The sequence below is a fragment of the Bubalus kerabau genome, chromosome 16, assembly GCF_029407905.1.
Source record: "Bubalus kerabau isolate K-KA32 ecotype Philippines breed swamp buffalo chromosome 16, PCC_UOA_SB_1v2, whole genome shotgun sequence".
NCBI lineage: Eukaryota > Metazoa > Chordata > Mammalia > Artiodactyla > Bovidae > Bubalus > Bubalus kerabau.
This window is the reverse complement of record NC_073639.1, coordinates 66,229,504-66,253,046: the sequence shown is the minus strand read 5'-3', so window position 1 is coordinate 66,253,046 and position 23,543 is coordinate 66,229,504. Positions and strand designations below refer to the sequence as shown.

General features: G+C 37.5%; 1 protein-coding gene across 3 annotated transcripts in view; it reads right to left on the bottom strand.

The window, feature by feature from the left end:
* Positions 1 to 23,543, bottom strand: part of NAA25 (N-alpha-acetyltransferase 25, NatB auxiliary subunit) — a 174,884-nt gene that overhangs the window by 126,615 nt on the left and 24,726 nt on the right. For all 3 annotated transcript variants that reach the window (XR_008703548.1, XM_055550488.1, XM_055550487.1), the window contains exons 11-17: positions 21,986 to 22,098; positions 14,504 to 14,711; positions 13,568 to 13,657; positions 7,487 to 7,667; positions 6,734 to 6,833; positions 1,992 to 2,143; positions 1,335 to 1,460 (exon numbers count right to left, since the gene is read on the bottom strand). Coding sequence is in view for 2 of the 3 variants with exons in the window: in XM_055550488.1 (XP_055406463.1) it covers positions 1,335 to 1,460; positions 1,992 to 2,143; positions 6,734 to 6,833; positions 7,487 to 7,667; positions 13,568 to 13,657; positions 14,504 to 14,711; positions 21,986 to 22,098 (970 nt within the window). In the remaining variant the exon portion in view is untranslated. The remainder of the gene's footprint in view (positions 1 to 1,334; positions 1,461 to 1,991; positions 2,144 to 6,733; positions 6,834 to 7,486; positions 7,668 to 13,567; positions 13,658 to 14,503; positions 14,712 to 21,985; positions 22,099 to 23,543) is intronic.

Genomic DNA, 23,543 nt, shown 5'->3' with positions numbered 1-23,543 from the left:
GAGAACACTGGAAGTCTGTGCAGAGGGTTCTCCACAAACCACCTGAATCTCTTTCCCTTGCTGGTTCTGTCACATACTCTTCCTTTTGTTACAAAAGACCTTAGCTGTGAGTACAACTACATGCAGAGTTCCTTGAGTCCTGGCAAGTCACTGAATCACAGCATATTCAGAACTACCTTATGTACATGTCTCTGCAACTTCTTAGTTTCCACTTTCCTAGAAGTGAAAGTCACTCAGTCGTGTCTTGCAATACAGTCCATGGAATTCTCCAGGCCAGAATACTGGAGTGGGTAGCCTATTCCTTCTCCAGGGGATCTTCCCAACCCAGGGATCAAACCCAGGGATTGAACCCAGGTCTCCCACATTGCAGGTGAATTCTTTACCAGCTGAGCCACAAGTTGGTACACAGTCTTTTCAATCTTGATATGTATCACTAAAATTCCCTATAGGAAAGTTATATAAAGTTTTACTGCCACGTAAATGCACAATAGTCATTCTCCCATAACCTTGCTGAGAACAAAGATTAATCTTTTTTTATCCAATAGGTTAAATCTTTGTCTGATAGGTTAAAATACGAATATAGATATAAAGTGCATTTCTTTGAAATTCCTGTTAAACCCTTTGCCCCACTTGTTTTCTGTTATCTGCTTCTTATTGATTTATTGAGTTCTCTGTATATGTGAAGGATATTAATATATATATGAAGAAAGTTACTAATACCAGATACCTCTAGAACTTGTTAACAAATTTACTTCTATATAGCAGGTTAATATTTACAGGGGTCAAATCCTTTGTTTCCAGATCTGATACAATGCTAAGGAAGGCTTTCCCAACTTTTTAAAAATATTTTTTATATTTTCTTCTAGAATTTCTAAGTTTTAACATAAAATCTTTAATCCATCTATAACTTGTTTTCATGTATGGTGTGAAAGAGGAACTTTAAGATTAGCCAGTAATTTCAACATAGGGGTGAGGTTTATTTTCTTCCTTTGGCTTACCTGTATTTTCTGATCCCTACAATATACATGTTATTGTATGACATAATTATGTGTATATATATTATATATATATATATATATAACATATAAAACTCTTAAATTCATCCTAATTCTATTTGTTTGGGATTCAGCTTGCTAATATTTTATTGAGTGTTTTTACATCTGTATTCATAGGGGATATTGGTACCTAGTTTTTTGGTTTTGTTTCTGTTTTTGTTTAATTAATTTATTTAAATTGGAGGCTAATTACTTTACAATATTGTAGTGGTTTTTGCCATACATTAATATCATCCTAATTCTTTAAAAATAAATTTCTTGGGGTTAAATTCCAGTTACCTGTCTTTTGGATCCCAGCTAAAGAAAACATTTAAGTCTCTGTTGTCTCGCAAGGCTTCCCATGGAATGTCATCTTCTTCTGGCCGAAGATTCATTGACTTTATACTTTCTGCTAAGCTGGTTGATCTGGGATATAGAAATTTTATTTAAGTATTATTCAATAGTAAAATAGCCATGAAAACATACTAGCCAGGACTTTGTTTTACTAGAAAGAAAGAAAAGGAAAGAGTAAAGAAAGGAAGGCTTTACTATTAAGAAGTAAAAGCTCATATAACACGAAATAGAACCAAGCACTGATCATATTGGCCTGCTACACAGCTAGAGAAAGGCATCTGAAAGCCCAACCAAAATAAAATTCATCAGCATTAATTCCCAACATCTCATGTCTGTGGGATATGGGGAACTTTGTAAACACAACATGGACCAGGGACAATGACCATGGCCCAGTTGGCTTCTGTGGGGAACCTGGGATGGTGCTGACAATACTTTATCACTCCCCATGACAGGCACTTTCTCCTTACTTCCCTTTTCCCTCCTACTCCCACCACCTCATTTTTCTTTAGCTTAAGCCCACTAATGACACCCATGAGCCCATTAATGGCTCTCAGCATCTGATCTAATCCCTTAGTTCCTTATTAGCTCTCATGCAATACTTACATATTTGCTTCAAGTAGAAGGTCTAACAACATCCGCTCAGTACGGACTTGTGCAAAATGAAGAGAATTATTCAGCCTGTTCCTAAAAGCGATAAACTCTGGGATCTTCTCAAATGCACCATATTTGTAAGCTTGAATAATATATTCTGAGGTCTGGGGGAGGAAAGACATCACCTTGGTATAAATATTTCACATGTCAGGCAATGAAGACAAACCTTGCAAGACAAAACAAAACACTCAAACTAAAATTAAGATGTTGAAACTAATCTTGAAAGTTTTTGGTCACCAAGCAGAATACCAGCTTTTAAAAATGTTATTTTTCTTCTATCATATACTGGAGTCAAATGTCTTCTTCACTAGTATTATTACTAATAATACTTAGCCACTGCTGCCACCACACAGACTTCCTCCTAGGAGTTATGCCTTTCATTTCAACAGGACTGAAAGTTTTGTTATACACATCAGTCAAAATTTTGATTAGTGCCATAGTGGAAGGAATGTTACTCCATATTTTTCTGCATCTAAGATATACTTTCTTTTATACCAAAACACCAGTACAATATAACCATCCCACTACCATCAGAAGTAAAAAGTACTCTCCTTCAAAAAAAATGACAGGATGCCTCTTGGTTTTGTTTACTTCTGAATAAACACAGGACATACATGCATTGCATCAAGATAGAATTCACCAAACAAAAGACCTAAAAAAATCATGTCATAATCCATTCTGAAGACAGAAAATTCAAAAACCAGATTACCAGTCCATCCAAACTACTATGCTAGAAATTCCGTAAACAGGTAAATAAAGGGAACACTCAACACATGTACTTTAATTAGATTAATACGTATATACAGAGGAAACATGAACAGAGGCAAGATAAAGAATACTAAACAGAAATTCTGGCACAACAGAAGGAAATCTCAGGGAAGAACTTCATGGGTATGGGCCTATGCCATCAGGATCAGAAGTCAGAAGGGCACCCTTTCAAGCTAAGGGAAGTATTAAGCTCAAAGCTGATGTCTGCCCCAAAGATCCTTTACAGAAAAGCTAGTCTTTTTGCACAGCCTCAGTCAGCTCTGTCCCCATCTCCATTATGACTGAGTAATTTGCCCAATAGGAAAATAGGCCAATAGTCAACAACATACCCTCTGATACACAGCCTCGCAGGGTTCATTTCAGGCCGCGGGATTGCGCCACGGGCGCTAATTCAACTGCTTTCGATGCGGCTTTTAAACCCCCATGGGACACCTCGGCGAGCTGTTTGCCTGCAGTATCTGGAGAAATTAAAGACGGACGGACACAAGAAAATTAAAAAGATTACTTGTGATCCTGCAGGTTTAAAGAAGGACTATCTGAAAAAGCTCATGTACCTTCTAGCCTGATTAAGGGACAGTGATACGCCCAATCAAGGAGAGGCCAGGATACCCTAAACACATATGCCTATCCAATGGCCTCCTGGCTTGGAAAACATAGCAAGGTTTAACATCAGCCCTTGCAATAGGACCTTATAGTTTGGGGGGGTGCTGGGAGGGGAAAGGCAGCTGGTTAGGAACATATGATCCAGAGACTAATCAGGACAGAAATTTTATTTTGGTGATTCCAATCAAATTTATTAATTACAGTTGCAAAATACACTGTGATTGAAGGAAAGAACTCAGCCTTACCGAGTGCAGAAGAAATTTTTAATTCCTGAGTGGAACATGGAATACCACTTAAAAAAAAACAAAAGGCAAGAGAATAAGGGGCCACAAAAAAGGAATGCAGTCCTTTAACTAACTAAACGTAATCAGAGTTCTCTGGCTTCTGTTTTTGAGATAGTCCTCCTTTAATACCGCAGTGTAGTATCACTGCAGAGCTAGGAAAGGGCCCAGGCAGCTCCCAACAGGACAAAGACTGAGGAAGCACTACGCTTTGAAGCAACAAGGCCTTATTGGAACTGCAGGCAAAACTGGAAGCCACGGTACTTTAAAGACTTCTGAGTATCACAGAATGTTGTCCGTACCCATTTCTATTCATTTATGCACCAATGAGGCTATTTGGATCCCATATGGATGCCTGAAATGAACCCTGGTCACTGTGAAAATTAGCAGAATATTAATACATGGACATCAAATCCCTGAATGATGATCTCTGTGAATACTTAAAAGGCAATTTTTTAAAAGTATGAACATGTATGTTACTTCTGGAGATATGTGAATATAAGCTCTTAATTCCTGTATTATAAAAATCTACTCCAAATAAGATGACGGCAGACAATGACCTTTCCAAAAAGAAAATCCCTATGTAGATTTCCAAATAGAACTTTCAATCCCACAGCACAAAGCCTTACAAAGCAGATCTTCCAGGATTTTAAGGAGTAGGTGTTCTTTCAAAGAACAAATTGGAACTGAAATATATCAGTCACTCAAGCAAAAAAATCATCTGGGGATGCCAAAAACTACTGAGCATAAAAGATGTATAACAGAGCTTTAGCTTTCCAGAAAGGTATTTCTAATACTGTCAGGAGGTTTAACACAGACAGTACAACACTACAACCATGACCTTTCTTAGCTTCAAACTCCTAAAGTGAACAGTCCACACCACAGTCTCCATTTTCCTATTCTGGGACTCGGCTTAGGCACTATAGTTTAAGGTGCGTTTGCCTTGCTGTACTGTGCCTTGCTTTCAGCCCCAGGACCTAGTCCTCATCTTCTCCTCCCCCTCACAGTTATATACTTTAATGTGATTAAACAGCTGTTTCCCCTAGTTAGTAATAATACAAATAAATTTCAAGTAGAGTTCTAGTCCCAGATTCATAAATGCTTTACTTTTATCATCTTCAGCATCTCATACATTCAGGTGAATTAGTCACTCCTGCCACACATGACCATCAGCAAAATATCAAACAAAGATACCAAAGCCACTGAGGACAACGTGCTCTCTCAAATCACTCCTGGAGATCTCCTTTCCCTGTTACAGTACTTTTGGTTGGGTTGTTTTGTTTTATGTGTGAGTATACTGTTTTCAAAACATTTCTTCAGGTAAAATATATTTTGTGGGGGAAAATATTAAAGCTTAATTTTTATTAGCATAAAATAATGTGCCTTTATTGACCAATTCACAAACAATATAGTTCCTCTAGAATGCTGGATGTTTGAAAACTGGACAAAAACCAAACTCCAGACTTAGATTAATCCCTTAATTTACCCCCCACTCCCACATCAAAGCTATTTGAGAAACAAAACTTTGAAAAGGATTCTTCAGGATATCAAATGTTTATTTAACCTTTCCCTTAAAAACACAGTAATGAGAGTCAGAATAATGAGATTTGAAATATACTCTTCTTTGGAGTCTTTCCTCAGGTAGTGAAACAGAGAATGGCAAGCATAGACACTTGAATACACAGTGAAAACTCACAGATTTATAACTTGACTGCCCACTCATTCTAGGAGATTTTAGAACCAAGGTCCTAGAGATTCCATTCTGACCCTAAAGCTAGGTCAGCAGCTTCTGAACAATATGTTTAAATGCAGGTGCCTACTTCTGTCTCTCCCCAGTCAGAAGTTAGGGCACAGAATGAGATCTGAACAGACACAATCACTGTTGGGAAGTGGAGTCATGGGGAAGAGGGATAGAGCTTAAAAGCCAACTGATGATGCAAAGATTGCCACTCTGTGCTACCCCAGCCCTCTATGCCATGCCTTGAAGTGTGGCAGAATTTAATTATCACAAGCTGAGAGCAACAAACCTGTATTCCAGTGGTTAGAAATGCTTCTGTCCTGTGCCCGCTTTCTATTTAATACACACATGAAGAATTATAGATGAAAGATAACTAGGTATAGCAGTCATAGTTACAAAAGGGCTTTTTAAAAAAATCTTCATGAGTGTTGGCCAAGAAGAACCTCAGAAACCAGCTTCCTTGTTGCTGTTTCTTAGTTGCTGTTAGACCATGAAAATGGAACACTATGGGCAGACACCAGGCATGGCCAAATTCCAGGTGATCAGTCTTAGAAGCACATGAGAAGCAAGCAGGTAGTGACCACTGTTGAGGCATGTCTTTTCTCCACGTATGTTCCTGAGTGGTTCTGCATACTTTGATTTAGTAGAGACCATATGGCTTCCCCACAAAAACTTCTGCTTAACTGACAAGTTAAGCAGATGACAACATCTGCTTGCAGTGAAAAATATGGTGCAAATCCCATCCTTTCATTATGGCACATAAAAACTCTATCTTATTTACTGTCACTTTAAAGTACAAATTATTGACTTAAGGTTCTTAAAATGTCCTTCAAATGGTCAATTTTATAATTGTAAGAAAAGGTAAGTATCCTCTCTGCGATAAAGAGCACAGTTGTCATAAACTTCAGAAATCCATAAAAGTAACAGAGAACAAATGCTATTATAAAATCATATTTGGCATCCCAGGCTATAAACTCGTATGGGCTATTTCTTATACCCTTAGAAAGTCTCTTAGAGATTAAAAGACAGACCTAATAGGCACTTCCTATTCTGTTAATAACCAGTTTTTAAATGCACTTGCAAGGATTCTACTAAACACACTAGTTCTACCAACCACAGCTAACTCTCCACCTCTGCCTAACGGCCTTCGGCCAGGAAGGTATGGCCCATGGCGCTTGCAGGTACAGCACGGCGCGCCTTCATGTGTGCGTCTGTGACTTGAAGGAAGACGCCCTCTGGATCATGTACGTTCAGTGGACCAAGACCACATTAAAAAAAAGAAAGAAATTTTTTTTTTCACTTACATCTTTCTGGTTGGAGTGGAAAAACCTGAGTGCGAAGTTACACGATTGGGATGCAGCAGCATACTGGCCTAGGGATGCGGCATATCGGGTCAGAAGATAACTAGGTCGGAAGGAAAAAAAAAATGTTATACCCATCCACCTCTAGTATCAAATACTACACTTCAAATTACTACCCACCTCTAGTATCAAATACTACACTTCAAATTATTCAAATAGCTAGGCATAAGAAAAGTTTAAAAAATTCTGCCAAAGAAATGATGTAATTCACAGAATCAAATTTTTTTAAAAACAGCAAAGTTAATTCAGTTTTATACAATGCTGTCTTCCTAAAACAGCTCTATGGGACATGGAGAAAATACCCTTGATTCACCACAAAGAACAATCAAAATACAAATTCAAAGGATCTCTAAGATCAATGCATAATGTAGAAGTCTCAACCTCAACTGCAAGGCAGAAGTAGACTTCAAAACAATGTGTGCTAAGGAAAAAGAGTTCAAAGTACATTGACTGTTCTTTTGAATCTGAGGAAAAATTTTTTTAACCATTTCTAAATTGTATAAATTTAAAATTACCACAAAATGCTGAAAGATATAAAAATCTGCTTTGCAATGGGTCATACATAACAGGTGATTATTTTATCTACAAAACATAATACCAGGAACAACGTTTCTGCTAAAATTAAAATACCAGAGTTCCATGTATGAGGACCCCACCCTGCTGGGCTGCTCAATATTCAGAGTATATACTACCAACCCAATGGTGTCATGCTGGATATGCTTAGCATCAAGGCTGGAGTACAGATCCACCACTGGTTCAAACGCCCCCAGCATACAGTAGATTCGAACAAGCAGCAATTTGAATTGAGCATTGGAAGGGCTGTGAGTCAGTCCCTCTTCCAACAAAGTCAGGGCCTGCCACACAGCGGTCTCATCACCTAGAACCAAAATATAATAGCATTATCCAGTTTTTGACAGCAAATGGGGGTTCTCAAAAATAAAAAACAAAAACTTAGTGACGTCATCCCCTCCACTAACTATTTTAAGGATTAGGCTGGGTGGCAAAGAACAAATTTTAGATACAAACCTGAAAGCAAAATAGGGAATTTCCCTGAATAGACAGTCCCTCAATAGTTACCTCAGTTCAACTGAGGTAAGATCTGCAAAAACGATCCAACTTTAAGTTGCTGGGTCTTAAAGAGAAGTCTGGAATCTCACAGAATGCTAGATTCTGAGAAGAGATGGACTTTGAAGGAGAACTGGAATCCACCAACCTTCCCAATACAGGGTTTTCTCTATAAAACCCCAGAAAGATGCTTTCTCTAGACATCATTTTTCTTCTACATGTAACTCTACTAACAGGATGTCAACTAATATTTGAAAAAAAAAATTGCCCTCTAATAATTAAACTAAAATGATACACTTTTCTGGAGTACCAAAATTCAAAAAGTTACACACATCAATATTCCTAACGGGTAAGTAATTTCTCTTTTATGAAATTGTCTAAAGAAAATAATATGAAATGCAGATAAAGTTTTACATACAAGGACATCCATTGTACTAATAAGAGAGGAATAGTAAACTATAAATATACCCACACAGAGAAATATCATACAGCCAATTGATATTAACAAGGAATTTTTAATAGCCAAAAAACCAAACAGTAGTGACCAGTAAAACATACAGAATTCAAATGAGTATGAAGAGTTCATCTCAAGTATATAAAGCATTCACAAAGAGAGAAGGAAATATGCAAAAAATGTTAGTGTCTTTAGGAAGCTGGAAAACTGAGATTAAAATATACCATTTTCTGTTTACTTTTGTTTAGGAAAAAAATGTCTAAAATGGAAAGCTTCAAGCACTGAGCTTCTGAGATTATATTTTATATGCTTTTTTCCCCAAGAGAAAAGAAACAAAATATAACCAAAAATTGGAGTTTTAAATAAATATCATCTACAATCCTACCCAAACTATGTAAACTACCCAAGATCTACTCAAACTACCACTATGATTAATGTATTGCTTTTGAACTATAATTACTTTTACACAGTAGTAATCACTGCATACATCCAATTTTGTGTTTTCTCATGTTGCTAACTGGTCTTCACAATCCTAATTTTATTTAATTCAACATTCAGTGACCTAAACTCTGCAGTAACACTAGATATAAGACCCAGAGAGTCATAGGTGGTTGCTGGCCTCAACAGGTTCAGAATTGAGCAGAAGAGACAGTTGTACAATTACAGATAAATTTTTTAAGTCCAATGTTATTCAAGGATAACCATAACAGAGTTTTTTAACTTCTTCTTTTTTTTAATGATCTCTTTTAAATGGAAACAAAATTTCAAAGTAAATAGTAAAAAAAAAGATTTAATTTACACTTCTGAACTATTACATTCAACATTATGAAGACATTTATCAACCTATTTTATTTTGCAAAATTTAGAATATAACTACAACTCTATGCAAATTCTTCACCAAATCAAAGAACATCAAGGGTTGATGAGGATCTTGGGGAAAAATTTTTTCTAATTAATTTTTATAATATAACAAAAAGGTATAAAATACATTAAGTTCTGAGGATATAATGTATAGCATGGTGACTACAGTTAACAAGACCAGTCCTGGGTGTTCTTTGGAAGGACTGATGATAAAGCTGAAACTCCAGTACTTTGGCCACCTCATGCGAAGAGTTGACTCATTGGAAAAGACTCTGATGCTGGGAGGGATTGGGGGCAGGAGGAGAAGGGGACGACAGAGGATGAGATGGCTGGATGGCATCACCAACTCGATGGACCTGAGTTTGGGTGAACTCCGGGAGTTGGTGATGGACAGGGAGGCCTGGTGTGCGGCAATTCATGGGGGTCGCAAAGAGTCAGACACGACTGAGCAACTGAACTGAACTGAAGAGAGTAGATGCTCATCACAAGGGGAGTAGCTATGCGAGGTGATGAACTAAACTCACTGTGGTAATCATTTTGCAACACATTATCATATAATATACCTTAAACTAACATAATGTAATGTATCTATTATATCCCAGTAAAAATAGAGAGGGGGGAAAATTATATCCTTCATGCCTCGTTGTGTAGCAGAATCATAAAGTCTTTATTGAATTTGTTACAATATTGCTTCCACTTTTATATTTTGGTTTCTCTGGTCCCATGCATGTGGAATCTTAGCTCCCTGACTAGGAGTCCAGCCTGCATCCCCTACCTTAGGGGAAGTCTTAATCACTGGGCCACCAGGGAGTCCCTGAGTAAGTGATTGAGGGCATCATCAGTTTAAAGTGCTCTTCTTAATCCTGTCACATTCAAATCAGTCTCTCTAGAAATCCTCCCAATTTTCTGAACATTTCTTTTGTTTTTTAATCTATTTATGTATTTGACCGAGCCAGGTCTTAGTTGTGGCATGCAGGATCTTTGGTCTCAGTTATGGTATGTAGGATCTTCTAGTTGCAGCGTGTGGGATCTAGTCCCTTGACCAGGGATCAAACCCAGGTCGCCTGCATTGGGAACGTGGAGTCTTAGCCACTGGGCCACCGGGCAAGTCCCTATATAACATTTCTAATTTTTATCAGATCCACCTTGAACAATGACTATGTCTACAACTGGAACATTCAGCATCACTTCTATTGACTTCAAGAAACCAAAAAAAGAAAAAGGAAAAAAGAATAAAATGAAAATCCTAAAAAAAAGTAAGAAAGAAACCTTGCATCTATAATATCTGTAACTTCCCATGTATTTGCACTGTATGATTTTTGAACAACATACCTTCTTTATTTCTCTGCCCTGTATTTCCCTCATCTGTAAAACTGTAACAATCTTAACTGTATTGTTAACAAGGTTTAAAACATGATTATGTTATGTTATCAAGCAAAGATGGGCTTGATAAAAGACAGAAATGGTATAGACCTAACAGAAGCAGAAGATATTAAGAAGAGGTGGCAAGAATACACAGAAGAAATGTACAAAAAAGATCTTCACGACCTAGATAATCACAATGGTCTGATCACTCACCTAGAGCCAGACATCCTGGAATGTGAAGTCAAGTGGGCCTTAGAAAGCATCACTAGGAACAAAGCTAGTGGAGGTGATGGAATTCCAGTTGAGCTATTTCAAATCCTGAAAGATGATGCTGTGAAAGTGCTGCACTCAATATGCCAGCAAATTTGGAAAACTCAGCAGTGGCCACAGGACTGGAAAAGGTCAGTTTTCATTCCAAGCCCAAAGAAAGGCAATGCCAAAGAATGCTCAAACTACCACACATCTGCACTCATCTCACACGCTAGTAAAGTAATGCTCAAGGTTCTCCAAGCCAGGCTTCAGCAATACGTGAACTGTGAACTTCCAGATGTTCAAGCTGGTTTTATAAAAGGCAGAGGAACCAGAGATCAAATTGCCAACATCCTCTGGATCATGGAAAAAGCAAGAGAGTTCCAGAAAAACATCTATTTCTGCTTTATTGACTATGCCAAAGCCTTTGACTGTGTGGATCACGATAAACTGTGGAAAATTCTGAAAGAGATGGGAATACCAGACCACCTGACCTGCCTCTTGAGAAACCTATATGCAAGTCAGAAAGCAACAGTTAGAACTGGACATGGAACAACAGACTGGTTCCAAATAGGAAAAGGAGTACGTCAAGGCTGTATATTGTCACCCTGCTTATTTAACTTATATGCAGAGTACATCATGAGAAATGCTGGGCTGGAAGAAACACAAGCTGGAATCAAGATTGCCGGGGGAAATATCAATAACCTCAGATATGCAGATGACACCACCCTTATGGCAGAAAGTGAAGAGGAAATAAAAAGCCTCTTGATGAAAGTGAAAGTGGAGAGTGAAAAAGTTGGCTTAAAGCTCAACATTCAGAAAACGAAGATCATGGCATCTGGTCCCATCACTTCATGGGAAATAGATGGGGAAACAGTGCCAGGCTTTATTTTTTTGGGCTCCAAAATCACTGTAGATGGTGACTGCAGCCATGTAATTAAAAGACGCTTACTTCTTGGAAGGAAAGTTATGACCAACCTAGATAGCATATTCAAAAGCAGAGACATTACTTTGCCAACAAACGTCCGTCTAGTCAAGGCTATGGTTTTTCCAGTGGTCATGTATGGATGTGAGAGTTGGACTGTGAAGAAAGCTGAGTGCTGAAGAATTGATGCTTTTGAACTGTGGTGTTGGAGAAGACTCTTGAGAGTCCCTTGGACTGCAAGGAGATCCAACCAGTCCATCCTAAAGGAGATCAGTCCTGGGTGTTCTTTGGAAGGAATGATGCTAAAGCTGAAACTCCAGTATTTTGGCCACCTCATGCAAAGAGTTGACTCATTGGAAAAGACTCTGATGCTGGGAGGGATTGAGGGCAGGAGGAGACGGGGACGATGGAGGACGATGGCTGGATGGCATCACCGACTCGATGGACGTGAGTCTGAGTGAACTCTGGGAGTTGGTGATGGACAGGGAGGCCTGGCGTGCTGCGATTCATGGGGTCACAAAGAGTCAGACACGACTAAGCGACTGACCTGAATCCATATAAAGTACTTTCAAGTGCCTGATGATCAATAAGTGTCAAGTGTTATTATTATTATATGGTCAGATATCTTGCTCCAAAACCAAGAGATTAGGAAAACCATGTCATTATGAGCAAGAACAGAAGCTACAAATAAGTGGGGAAGGGTATCTGAGTAGAGACCAAATTACTAAGTAATCAGTTCATTATGGTTTTTACATTAAGATGACTTTTACAGCTCTATGCAACCTTCTGAATCTGGGGCTTCTGATAGCAAGTACTCTGATGAAAAGAATTTCATCCCCACCTCCAGTAGAACACAGTATAACAAGCAGCAGCATATGGGTATATACAATGTCCTACAAAAGTTCAGAAGGGGCACAAAATCTGCAATGAGGAAAGGGGTGAAATCAAGACACATTTGTCAGAGGCACTCTTTGAGTTAAAGTTAGATGAAGGAGGTGATACAGTTATTTCAAAGAGAGGCAACGTGATGTTCAGTAACAGAAACAGCAACAACAAACAAGTAGATTTAGGGCTTTAAGTACTTAAGAATCTGGAGATGCAGGCAGAAGCTAGATTAGAGAGCACTGTAAACCATCCTAAGAAGGCTGACCTTTATCCTCAAGAAAATAGGGCATCTCTGAAGGATTGTAAGCATGAGGACATCAAAATTGAGTGCTTGGTGAAATGACCCACAAGAGCAGGGTTGTCTGCACACACCATTGTCTCCCCAGCCCTGTTTCTTCTGCCGTTTATTTTCATTAATAATAATGCAATAAGTAGCTAGTTATTTTTTCTCAAAAAGTGCTAATAAGAGAAAATGTCAGAGCATGAGACCTAAAGAAAAGGCTGAACCATCAGCTGAATCATTCTTCTCTTGCTCAATGAGTCATGATGTTTCCTTTACCATGTAGTGTGTTTTTGTCTTAAATGGGTTAATCTGAACTATATTCCAAAAAAAAGTATATGCCCGTGTATATAATTTTAAATGAACAAAAATGGCTATTTCATTCCATGGATTCATACACCTATCTTTAAACTAGTTTCTCTGCATTTTAATTATTGTAACTTTGCAATAGGTTGTTTACTCACTATTCAGAAACAATTTAAAACAGAACAGATATCCATTGATTTAAGATTATCCTGAATATAAAGAGGATACTTGGGGGCCTGGGTTCTTCTAGAAGTACCCTGGAGAAAGTCAAGAAGAAAAACCTAAAAGCATAAATCAAAGTCTTGGATTATGTAATTAGTCTAAGGATTTATAATCAATAAAAACAAAGAGTAAAAATAAAGTTAAACTGAAATCACTGGTTTTTACCTGTTTCTCTCCATACATCAATAAGCACATGGACAGCAAGGAGACAGTAATAGTCTGAAAATTGCAATTCGGTTTTCAAACAGGATTTCCCTATAGGGGAAAAAATAATCGTATCTGTATTTTAAGATTTGTTCAATGATTATTGTCCCCAAAGAGTTATGTAAAGCAAGAAAACGACAGCAGGAAGAAGGGTAAAAGAAACTATTAAGAATAAATACCAGAAGAAAATACAAGCCATGAATTAAAAGAGTCAAAAAAAGGTGAGACTATAATCAGCTGGAGCAAAAGGCTTTCAGAACAGAGGTGGTACTCCAAATAGTCCCAAAAGGACTATGCGAAAGGCTGTGAAAGGTTTCAAGTGAAGAAAAGAACAGACATCAAGAGCGATGTACAACTAGTGTAATATGCTCATTACTTCGCCTCGTTTTTTAGAATACAGTTAGAGAAATACTAGCATCATCCACTTAGATAATTTAATTTATATTTTATCACACATATCTAAATAATTTGAACATCATCTACTTCTAAACTAAATATATACCTCACAATTTACAACATTCTTTTTGCTCATTTACATAGTCTGTATATTAAGAATACTAAGGCCTCCAAGCAGAAAATGTGACAATTATCATAAACTCTGCAACTCGTCTGAGTCCCAGTGTGATGAAAAGCTGGCTCGACACCTCAGGAAGAATATGGCTATCTGGGGCCTATTAAAATTGTTTAAAACTCCAAGCTTAAGAAAGATTTTGCATTTTATTACTTGGATAGTGTTGCCACTTGATAAAATATTTTTCCTGCCAAAAGCATTAAAACTGTGCTATGAGTAATAAGCCTCCAATTAAAAAAAAAAAGTATACAGACATTAAGAAAAAAAACCTGACTTCTAAGTCTTAGCAGAAAGGGAACTACTGAATACTTTGAAAGGTTGCTCACCAAATTCCAGTCCATGCTGGTACCTTAACATCAGTTCTCTGACCACACTCAGCTTCTGGTTCTTATCCATCGTGTGGTACAAGCCAAGTAACCTCGTCAGCTGCACCACACACAAATGTCGCTGCAGAGCTCTGATGTCGGCAGGCAGTGCCAGCTTATCCTCTGTTGGTGTTGACAAAGGAACCACTCCGAGTAACTGATTAATAAACTGCAAAGTTGAAAGAAAAAAAAAAGTACAGGTCTCAAGATGGAACTCATCTTTAGTAGGTCACAATTAACAAATACTGAAATGGTCTAGAAAAAGACATCAAGGAGAAATACAAATTAAAGCTCCATTTTCTACCAAAATTGCCAACACTTCTAACAGTACACTTGCTGGTGAAACTCCACATGTGAAACATTCACTGCTGGTCAAGTGTTAATGCTAACACCATGCAGCATAAGCATTAAAAGATGAAAAGAACTGTGGAAATGTTTCTTAAATCACAACACATTAACATAATATACAATGTAGCAATGAAAACGTTTATTTAAGAAGACGGTAAAAAACAACAATTACCCTAAAACAAATACTCTATTATACTACAAATAAATTCTTAAAGGAAACATTATACACTGAAAGGAATGTCAATAGCCTTAAATTGTTTTTTTGATTAAAGCTTTGAGATAATTATAGATTTGCATAAAGTTGTAAGAAATAACACAGATCCTGTATACCCTCCACCCAGTTTCTCTTTTTTTTTTTTTTGGCCATGCCATGTGACATGCAACATTAGTTCCCCGACCAGGTATCAAACCTGTGGTCCCCTGTGGTGGAATCAGAGTCCTAACCACTGGACTAGGAAATTCTATCCCTCTGGTAACATCTGATATTAAAATGTTTTTAATTCCCTAAATATGGAATAAATTTTTAAAAACATGAGTTCCACAACCAGTTCAGTTGCAATACTGGCAAAAGTGAGTTAGAAGACTGAACTGGAAGGGACCCTACACTGCAGTCAGGGTGCCTGTTTACATGTCACACATGCTCGGATGCTACACTTGGCAGCTGTCAGGATGCGAGAGAATGCTTGAGCAGCACAAATCTGGGGTTCTAAAAGGTGTTTATGGAAGAGAAATGCAGCCAAGGGGTCACTATATTTTGTGTCTTCCCTATATTTTATGATCCAAAATTAATACATTATTTTAAAGGAAAAAAGTTCCAACTACACATTTATTAAACACAGGCTATTTTCACTCCCTTCCAAGATCCTATGAAGATGACAGTGAAGAACAAAAAAGGACTCACCCATAAGGATCAAGAACATGTGAAATGTGAAGAGATGACAGCCAGTAAAAAGCATTAACAAGATTTCAAAAGATAAAAGGCACAAGGGCAGGTGGTAGGTAATAACCAATGTACGGGGTCAAGAACGCTGGAATCCAGTAGTATGCAATGGGGAGGCCACCAATAAGCAGCAAGCCTCTTCTAGTTGCGGAGCCTTGGAAGACTCAGAAATTAAAGGCAGGAAGTATGTCTGAAAGCTAAAGTTCTGGTGGAACTTCAACAGGAGAATCTGCTAAATTCTAAAAAGTTAGACTCCTCCCAAGGTCACTGAGTGAATTCCTAAACCCAGTAGAAGTCAGGGTTTTCCTTCATCCCCAGGAGAAGCTGAACCAGAGACACTGTAGACTCAAGGGGAGACTGGAACGGATCTACTAACCTCACATTTCAGACAACCCCCTAAGAGGAGTTTTAAACGTTCATGGTTCTGTCAGACTGACTGGGGTGAAATGAACAAAAAACAAAAACATTAACTCCAAGAAAGAAAGTTGTATAAAAAAGCTATAATCTCCATACATAAAGTGGCTTTAGTCATAAAAATATAAACACTGAATAATGACTATACTATATTGAGGGGAAAGTACATAAGAGAAGAAGTAGAATGTTGGAAATGAAATTATTGCTTTCCACAGTAGGATCCCATGGACAGAGAAGTGTGGTGGGCTACGATTCATGGCGTTGCAAAGAATCAGACATGACTTAGCAACTAAACACACACACACAACAGGATACCAAGAGATGAAGACTGCAACCATAAAAATAAAGACGTATATGAGCGTAGAATTTAGAAATACAGCATTAAATAACAAAAGAAACAGTTACGAGTTGAAAGTAATTTGTCTGCACAGAGCCAGAACCAGGGCTGGAGAAGGCAAAGAGCTGCAACTGTTTTTCAAGATAAGCCTTGTAGTACCATTTGACTTCTTCAATTTTATACATGTAATTTTTAGACAGAAATAAAAATTTAAATTCCTACTCATCATGCAGTTTCACATCTGTCTTAACTTTGCTTCAATTTCTCTACAACTGTATGAATTTTAACTTTATTATGATCAGATAACCACATCTGTAACAAAAACTCTTGTGGCATTAGTTTTCATGTTTTTTATTAAATGCCCACATAATTTTTATTGCCAGCTTTTCCATTCTTATAAGCCATTTTATATTTCTTGTAAACCATTTTATATATGTAGTTATGTTTATTATTAAGGCCTTCCAACAGGTTTTGTCATAAAACAATATGTTCATTCTCTGTTCTAGTCTTTACAGTTTTACTGCTATACAAAAAGTTTCTTTAAAAACTGGAACTATTTTATTGTTAACTTAAAATCCCAAGACAAAGTAAACAAAATATAAAAATGTCACCAGGGGTGAGACACTTTGGGATAACTGAACTGTATATGGTCCATTCTTAGGGACCAGTCCCATTTTAGAACATGTCTCCTAATTCAGTGGGACAGCAGTTCTGTATGATTTACTTGGAGAGTCCACAATCCTCTGACAAACATACTGCTGAATGGCAGAATTTTTAGCTACTGAAGTCATCCTACATTTAAAAAGTTGTGGCAGCATAATTACCCCTCTCAATTAAAAAGTTTACACAGGACTACAAAACTCACTGCAATAGCCTTCAACCCTTTGTCTCACTGAACAATGACCAACTCAACACTGCTAGTATTTCGCTATTTCTAGAGGGTTCCTCCCAGTAGATTATTACTATATGGGGTCACAGAGTTGACCTAAGATTTTCAAACATGTCGATAAAGTAGAGCTTCTGGTTCTAAAACTGTGCTAGCAAACCTATATGAATCTCAGCTTAATGAGATGTAAGCACTCCTCTAGTGCATTCCCATCCTTTGATGCTTTAATTTACAAGATGGTAAGCACTATGAAGCATGGTCAGTTGTTCCCTACCTTAGCACTCAGCACATAACATGGGTGACTCTTACTGAACGAATCTCTCTCTCCCACATGGCTCTATTTTCTGCTTTAATCCCTCCAGTAGCATGAAACTCATGCTGCGTTTTTAGAGAATTGTGACTATAAAAAAGATCTTTTTCTCACTGAGCCAAATTCTTAACTCCAGGCAACAACTTCTTGCTGGTCCCTGTTCTTATCCCTCTTCTACAGGAGAGCTTTTCAAATTAGGAGAAATAAAGTACTGTCAGCACCAGACCAAACATCTCTCTTCCAATCAACTGTTTCTCAAAGGTTTTCAAGCATAACCCAGAACCTCCTTTTCTGGATATGTTACAATTTATCTATAAAACTTCTAAAGCTTAGTCTGAGCTTAACAGCACTCCAAGAATAACCTTTTCTAAACCAAAAGTGAATGGTGGCAGTCATTTCAGAATCCAACAGAGAACACCGGCTACTTACCAGTTTGGGAAAGCACTGCTCCATCTGCCCTAGACGTGTAACCTCAAGACTGCCAGAGCACTGAGTGCAGGTGGACTAAGGGTATGGTCATGAGACAAACGCTGTAGTCATCGCCACTGCACTCCCACTGAGCTTCACTCATTCCACATGGGGGTGACAGAGGCTTTCTGGAAGAACAGACGGTGGAGCCCTGTGACAGGAAGACTTCCAACCTCCACTAATTAAGAGCTTTTTATAAGTAAAGCTGACCAAAAGTCACAGACTTTCTTGATAAACACTAGTATTTCTTAATATAGATATAGCTATATCCTACCCTGGGCACACTGTTCTTCCAACTGGTAGAGTACTCCAACTGCCCATTACCCAAGGATACTCAGGGCTAAATGCTTAAAAATCTTTAATATGCAAGAAGGTATGAACTTCTCATTAATGGGTGAACTATCTGATCCAATACACGTTGCTGTGGATGAGGAGTCTAAAGGTTTGCCACTTCAGCATGTAATTGATTTGCATTGATTTATTTTGCATTGATTGATATTGCAATTGATTAATCACATGAAAAAAATCCTGATAGTTGACAATTAACTACAATATGGTACCCAGGCTTAGATCCCTGAAGAGACAAAGGACACTAATGGAAAAGCTACAGAAATACAAATAAAGTCTAAAGGCCAATTAACAGTTACCAGTTTCTTAGTTCTGACAAATGTACCACTGTTTTTAAGACGTTAACATTGGGGAAAGCTGGGTGAAGGGTATAGTGTAACTTTCTTTACTATATTTACAACTTTCCTATAAATGTAGTTATTCCAAAATGAAGGGTTTTTTCCCTTTTAATTTTATTGAAGTATAGTTGCTACAATATTGTATTAGTCTCAGATACACAGAAAAGTGACTTAGCTATATTTTTTCCAGATTCTTTTACATTACAGGCTTTTATAAGATATTGAATATAGTTTCCTGTGCTTTTTATTTATCTATTTTATATATAGTAGTGTGTGTATCTGTTAATACTATACCCCTAATTTACCCCTTCTCCCCTTGTTCTCCTCTGGTAACCATAATTTTGCTTTCTACACCTGTGAGTCTGTTTCTGTTTAGTAAATAAGTTCATTTGTATCATTTTTAGATTGCACATATAAGTGATATATTTGTCTTTGACTTACTTCGTTTAGTATGATAATCTCTAGGTCCATCTATGCTGCAAATGGCAACATTTCATTCTTTTTTTATAGCTAATATATCATTTCATGTGTGTGTATGTCTATGATGTATGTATGTAAAGGCTTCCCTGGTGGTGCAACAAGTAAAGAATCCGCCTGCCAATGCAGGAGATGTGAGTTCAATCCCTGGGTTGGAAGATCCCCCTGGAGAAGGAAATGGCAACCCACACCAGTACTCTTGCCTGGAAAATCCCATGGACAGAGAAGGCTGGTGGGCTACAGTCCATAGAGGTGAAAAAGAGTCGACATGACTTAGCAACTAAACAACAATGTATGTATATACGTGTGTGCATATAGACATAGATATACACATGCCATATCTTCTTTATACAGTTATATGCTGATGAATACTTAGGTTGCCTTCTTGTCTTTACTACTATAAACAGTGCTGCTATGAACACTGGGATGCATGTTATCTTTTCAAATCAGAGTTTTCATCTTTTCTGACTATATGCCCAGGAGTAGGATTGCTGGATCACACGGTAGTTCTATTTTCAATTATTTAGGAACTTCCATACTGTTTTCCACAGTGGCTGCACAAATTTACACTCCCACCAACAGTATAGGAGGGTTCCTTTTCTCCATACCCTCTCTAGCATTTATTATTTGCAGACTTTTTTTTTTTTGGCAGACTTTTTGTTGAAAGCCATTCTGACTGGAATGAGGTGATACTTCATTGTAGCTTTGATTTGCATTTCTCTAATAATTAGTGATGTTGTATATCTTTTCATGTGCCTGTAGGCCAACTACATGTCTTCTTCAGAGAAATGTCTATTTGGGTCTTCAAGGTTTATTTTTTAAAAATCCCTAAGATTTGATGACTGCTTCAGCAAGAATAAATCGTGATTTGACAAAATCAGCAATTAACTGCTACAGTTTTGAAAAAATCAGAGACAAGACATTAAAAGCAAAGTCCACTGGACTTCATCAAACTTTAAAATTTTACTCTGGGAATTTCCTGGTGGTCCACTGGCTAGGACTCAATGCTTTCACTCCTGAGGTCTGACGCCCAGCCAGGGAGCTAAGATCCTGCAGGTCCCATGACATGGGCAAAAACACAACTTTGCTCTGCAAAGGATCCTGTTAAGAGGATGAAAAGACAAGCTGGGAGAAAATATTTGAAACCACATATCTGACAAAGGACTTATATCCAGAATATCTAAAGAATTCTCAAAACTCAACAGTAAAAATCCCTGGTGGCTCAGACGGTAAAGCATCTGCCTACAATTCAGGAGACCTGGGTTCGATCCCTGGGTCGGGAAGATCCCCTGGAGAAGGAAATGGCAACCCACTCCAGTACTCTTGCCTGGAAAATCCCATGGACGGAGGAACCTAGTAGGCTGCAGTCCATGGGGTCACAAAGAGTTGGACACAACTGAGCAACTTCAACAGTAAAAAAAAAAAATCAATTAGAAAATGAGCAAAAGATAATAACAGACATTTCACTGAGGAGAAAATACAGATGGCAAATCAGCACATGAAAAAATGTTTAACAATATTAACCATTAGGGAAATGCACATTAAAACCATAATGAAATATCACTACATATTTATTAGAATGTCAAAAATTAAAAATTGTATAACACCTAATGCTGATAAGGATGCAGAAAAACCAGATGACTCATACATAGCTAATAGGAATTTAAAAGACCTAGTCACTGTGGAAAAGTTAGGCCTTTTCTCTAAAACGCTAAACATGCAGCTACCATAAGATCCCACAGCTGAACTCCTGGGCATTTTCTCAGAGAAATGAAGACTTAGGTTCACGTAAAAAACCTGCATGCAAATGTTCACAGCAGCTCTATTTGTAATAGCCTAAAACCTGAGACACCCAGATGTTCTTCAACAAGTTAAAGTAACTTGTGGTACATCCATATCAAGGAATATTATTCAGAATAATATTGCAGTACCAGCAATGAACATGGTACATGTAACAACACAGATGAACTCCATGGAATTATGCTGAGTAAAGAAAGTTATACATAATATGATTCCATTATATAACATTCTTAAAATGATAAAATTGTGGAAAAAGAAAACATATTAACAGTTGCTAAGGGAGAGGGATGGGTAAAGGAGGAGATACAGGGAGGTGGCTGTGGGCAGAAAAGAGTAGGCAGCACATGGGGGGCACTCTGGTGGCAGAACTACTATGCATCTTGTCTACGTAGTGGCCACATGAATCCACATGCACTACACACACTAAATATACACACACAAGCACACCACACGTATACATACAAATGAATGCACGTAAAACTGGTGAAATCTGAATAGGCAAAGTGGGTGAAAGACATACAAATCTCTCTGTATTATTTCTCTCTCTCTCTCTACACACACAGCAGGAGAATTCAATTACCTACCAGGGGCTTATTCTCACTGAGGCCCAGCTTTACAAGAAATTATGCCTTAAATCTGATAGCACCTAGGCTACTTGGCTTGATAGAGCAATATCTTGATAATCTCACATTCACTACTTTCAGCCATTTTAGAGAAGAAACATGAACTCTTAACCTAGTTACAATAAATACAGGTAACCAACAGAACCCTACTTACTTTTGTACACTGTGTAGCAGGCAAGAGGTCAACAAACACCTTGAGGTCTGTGAAACAACAAGGTTTATCCCCAAACTTTTTAAAATACTGGAACATTAATTCCTCTGGATCACCTAAGAGAGAGGAGGGTAAAATATCACTAAATAATTCATGGACTAAAGAAATTTCTAATTTAAGTGTTAAGTCTGATTTGAGAAACATTTATTTCAATTCAATGAAAATGTGCTTCAGTGAGAATGAGGATGACAATGAGGGCAGGAAGATAGCTTGCTAGTTTAAAAATAAATGAATACTTGAAAAAGAAGTTGAATCTTACCAGTTATTACACTGAGGAAATGTGAAGTTTTTCATTCAACTGAAGTTTAAATAGTTAAAAAGATTTCATTAAAGTTTAAATACTTGAGTCTATATGCAAGCATAAAACAAACATGCTTTTCTCCAGTTCTTGAACTACTTAATAAATATTAAATAAATGTTAACTGCATGAAAGATAATTTTTGTAAACAGGCACACCAACAGAAGACAAAGTCAATGGGAAGAGCTGTGGGCCAATAACTCCAAAGTAAAAATGTAAAATTTAAACCTGGATATGCAGAAAGCTACCAGCTCATTTTATTTTTCCTCAAATTAAAATTAAAAATAATAAAAGTAGAATGCTCTCAAATTGAACTAGACTTAGGAAGCAGAGATTTTTAATAAGATCTCTGTAAGATTTCAGGCCTCAGTTCCTTCTGTTTCTAGGAACAGAGATCCCATAACTTTAATCAGATTCTCACAGGTCTCTGTGATCCAAAAGAGACTAAGAATCACTCACTGGTAAGAAAAAGACAAACACTTCTGTGTGTGGAGATTAGGCAAATCCAATTTGTAAGATTCAGGTGGGTGAGAGGGAAGAGAAAGATAGGAGGTGAATATAATAGCAAGTGTGAAAGCAGATCCAAATAGTTTTCTTTCCAGCTTTGGAAAGAAAGCAAGATTTTTTTTTTTTTTTTTTTTTTGCCTGCACCATGCAGCTTGTGGGATCCTACTTCTTCAACTTGGGATTGAACCTAGGCCCCCTTCAGTGGAAGCACAGAGTCCTAACCACTGGACCACTGGAAATCCAAAAAAAACCCAATTCTTTGAAATATATTTTAACAATATTTTGCTGAAAGTCACGTGAAGAATTTTCATTTGCAATTCGGGAATAAATACAAACTAGAATGACTGAGGTAGACCCAAAGAAAGAAGTCAACATGGAATTCAAAACTGGCTGTGAATAATCGACATACAGAATGACAGAGATAGCCAGTTAATTTTAGAATAAACCGTAGAGAACATTAATTACATGATTAGAAGGGACAGAGATGTTCTAGGATAGGTTTTAGATATTGAGAAGTGCTCATCATCTGAGGACAACTGGTCCCTAAAAAACCCTCTTAATCAAGTTTTAATGAGAACCAAATTTCTATAACGATGAATGGGGTGGGGGGGGGGGGAGGTGAAAGGTTCTTTGGAGCTTTATCTTAAAAAAAAAAAAGAAACTGAAAATGTTTTTAAAGTTCACGATCCTAAACCT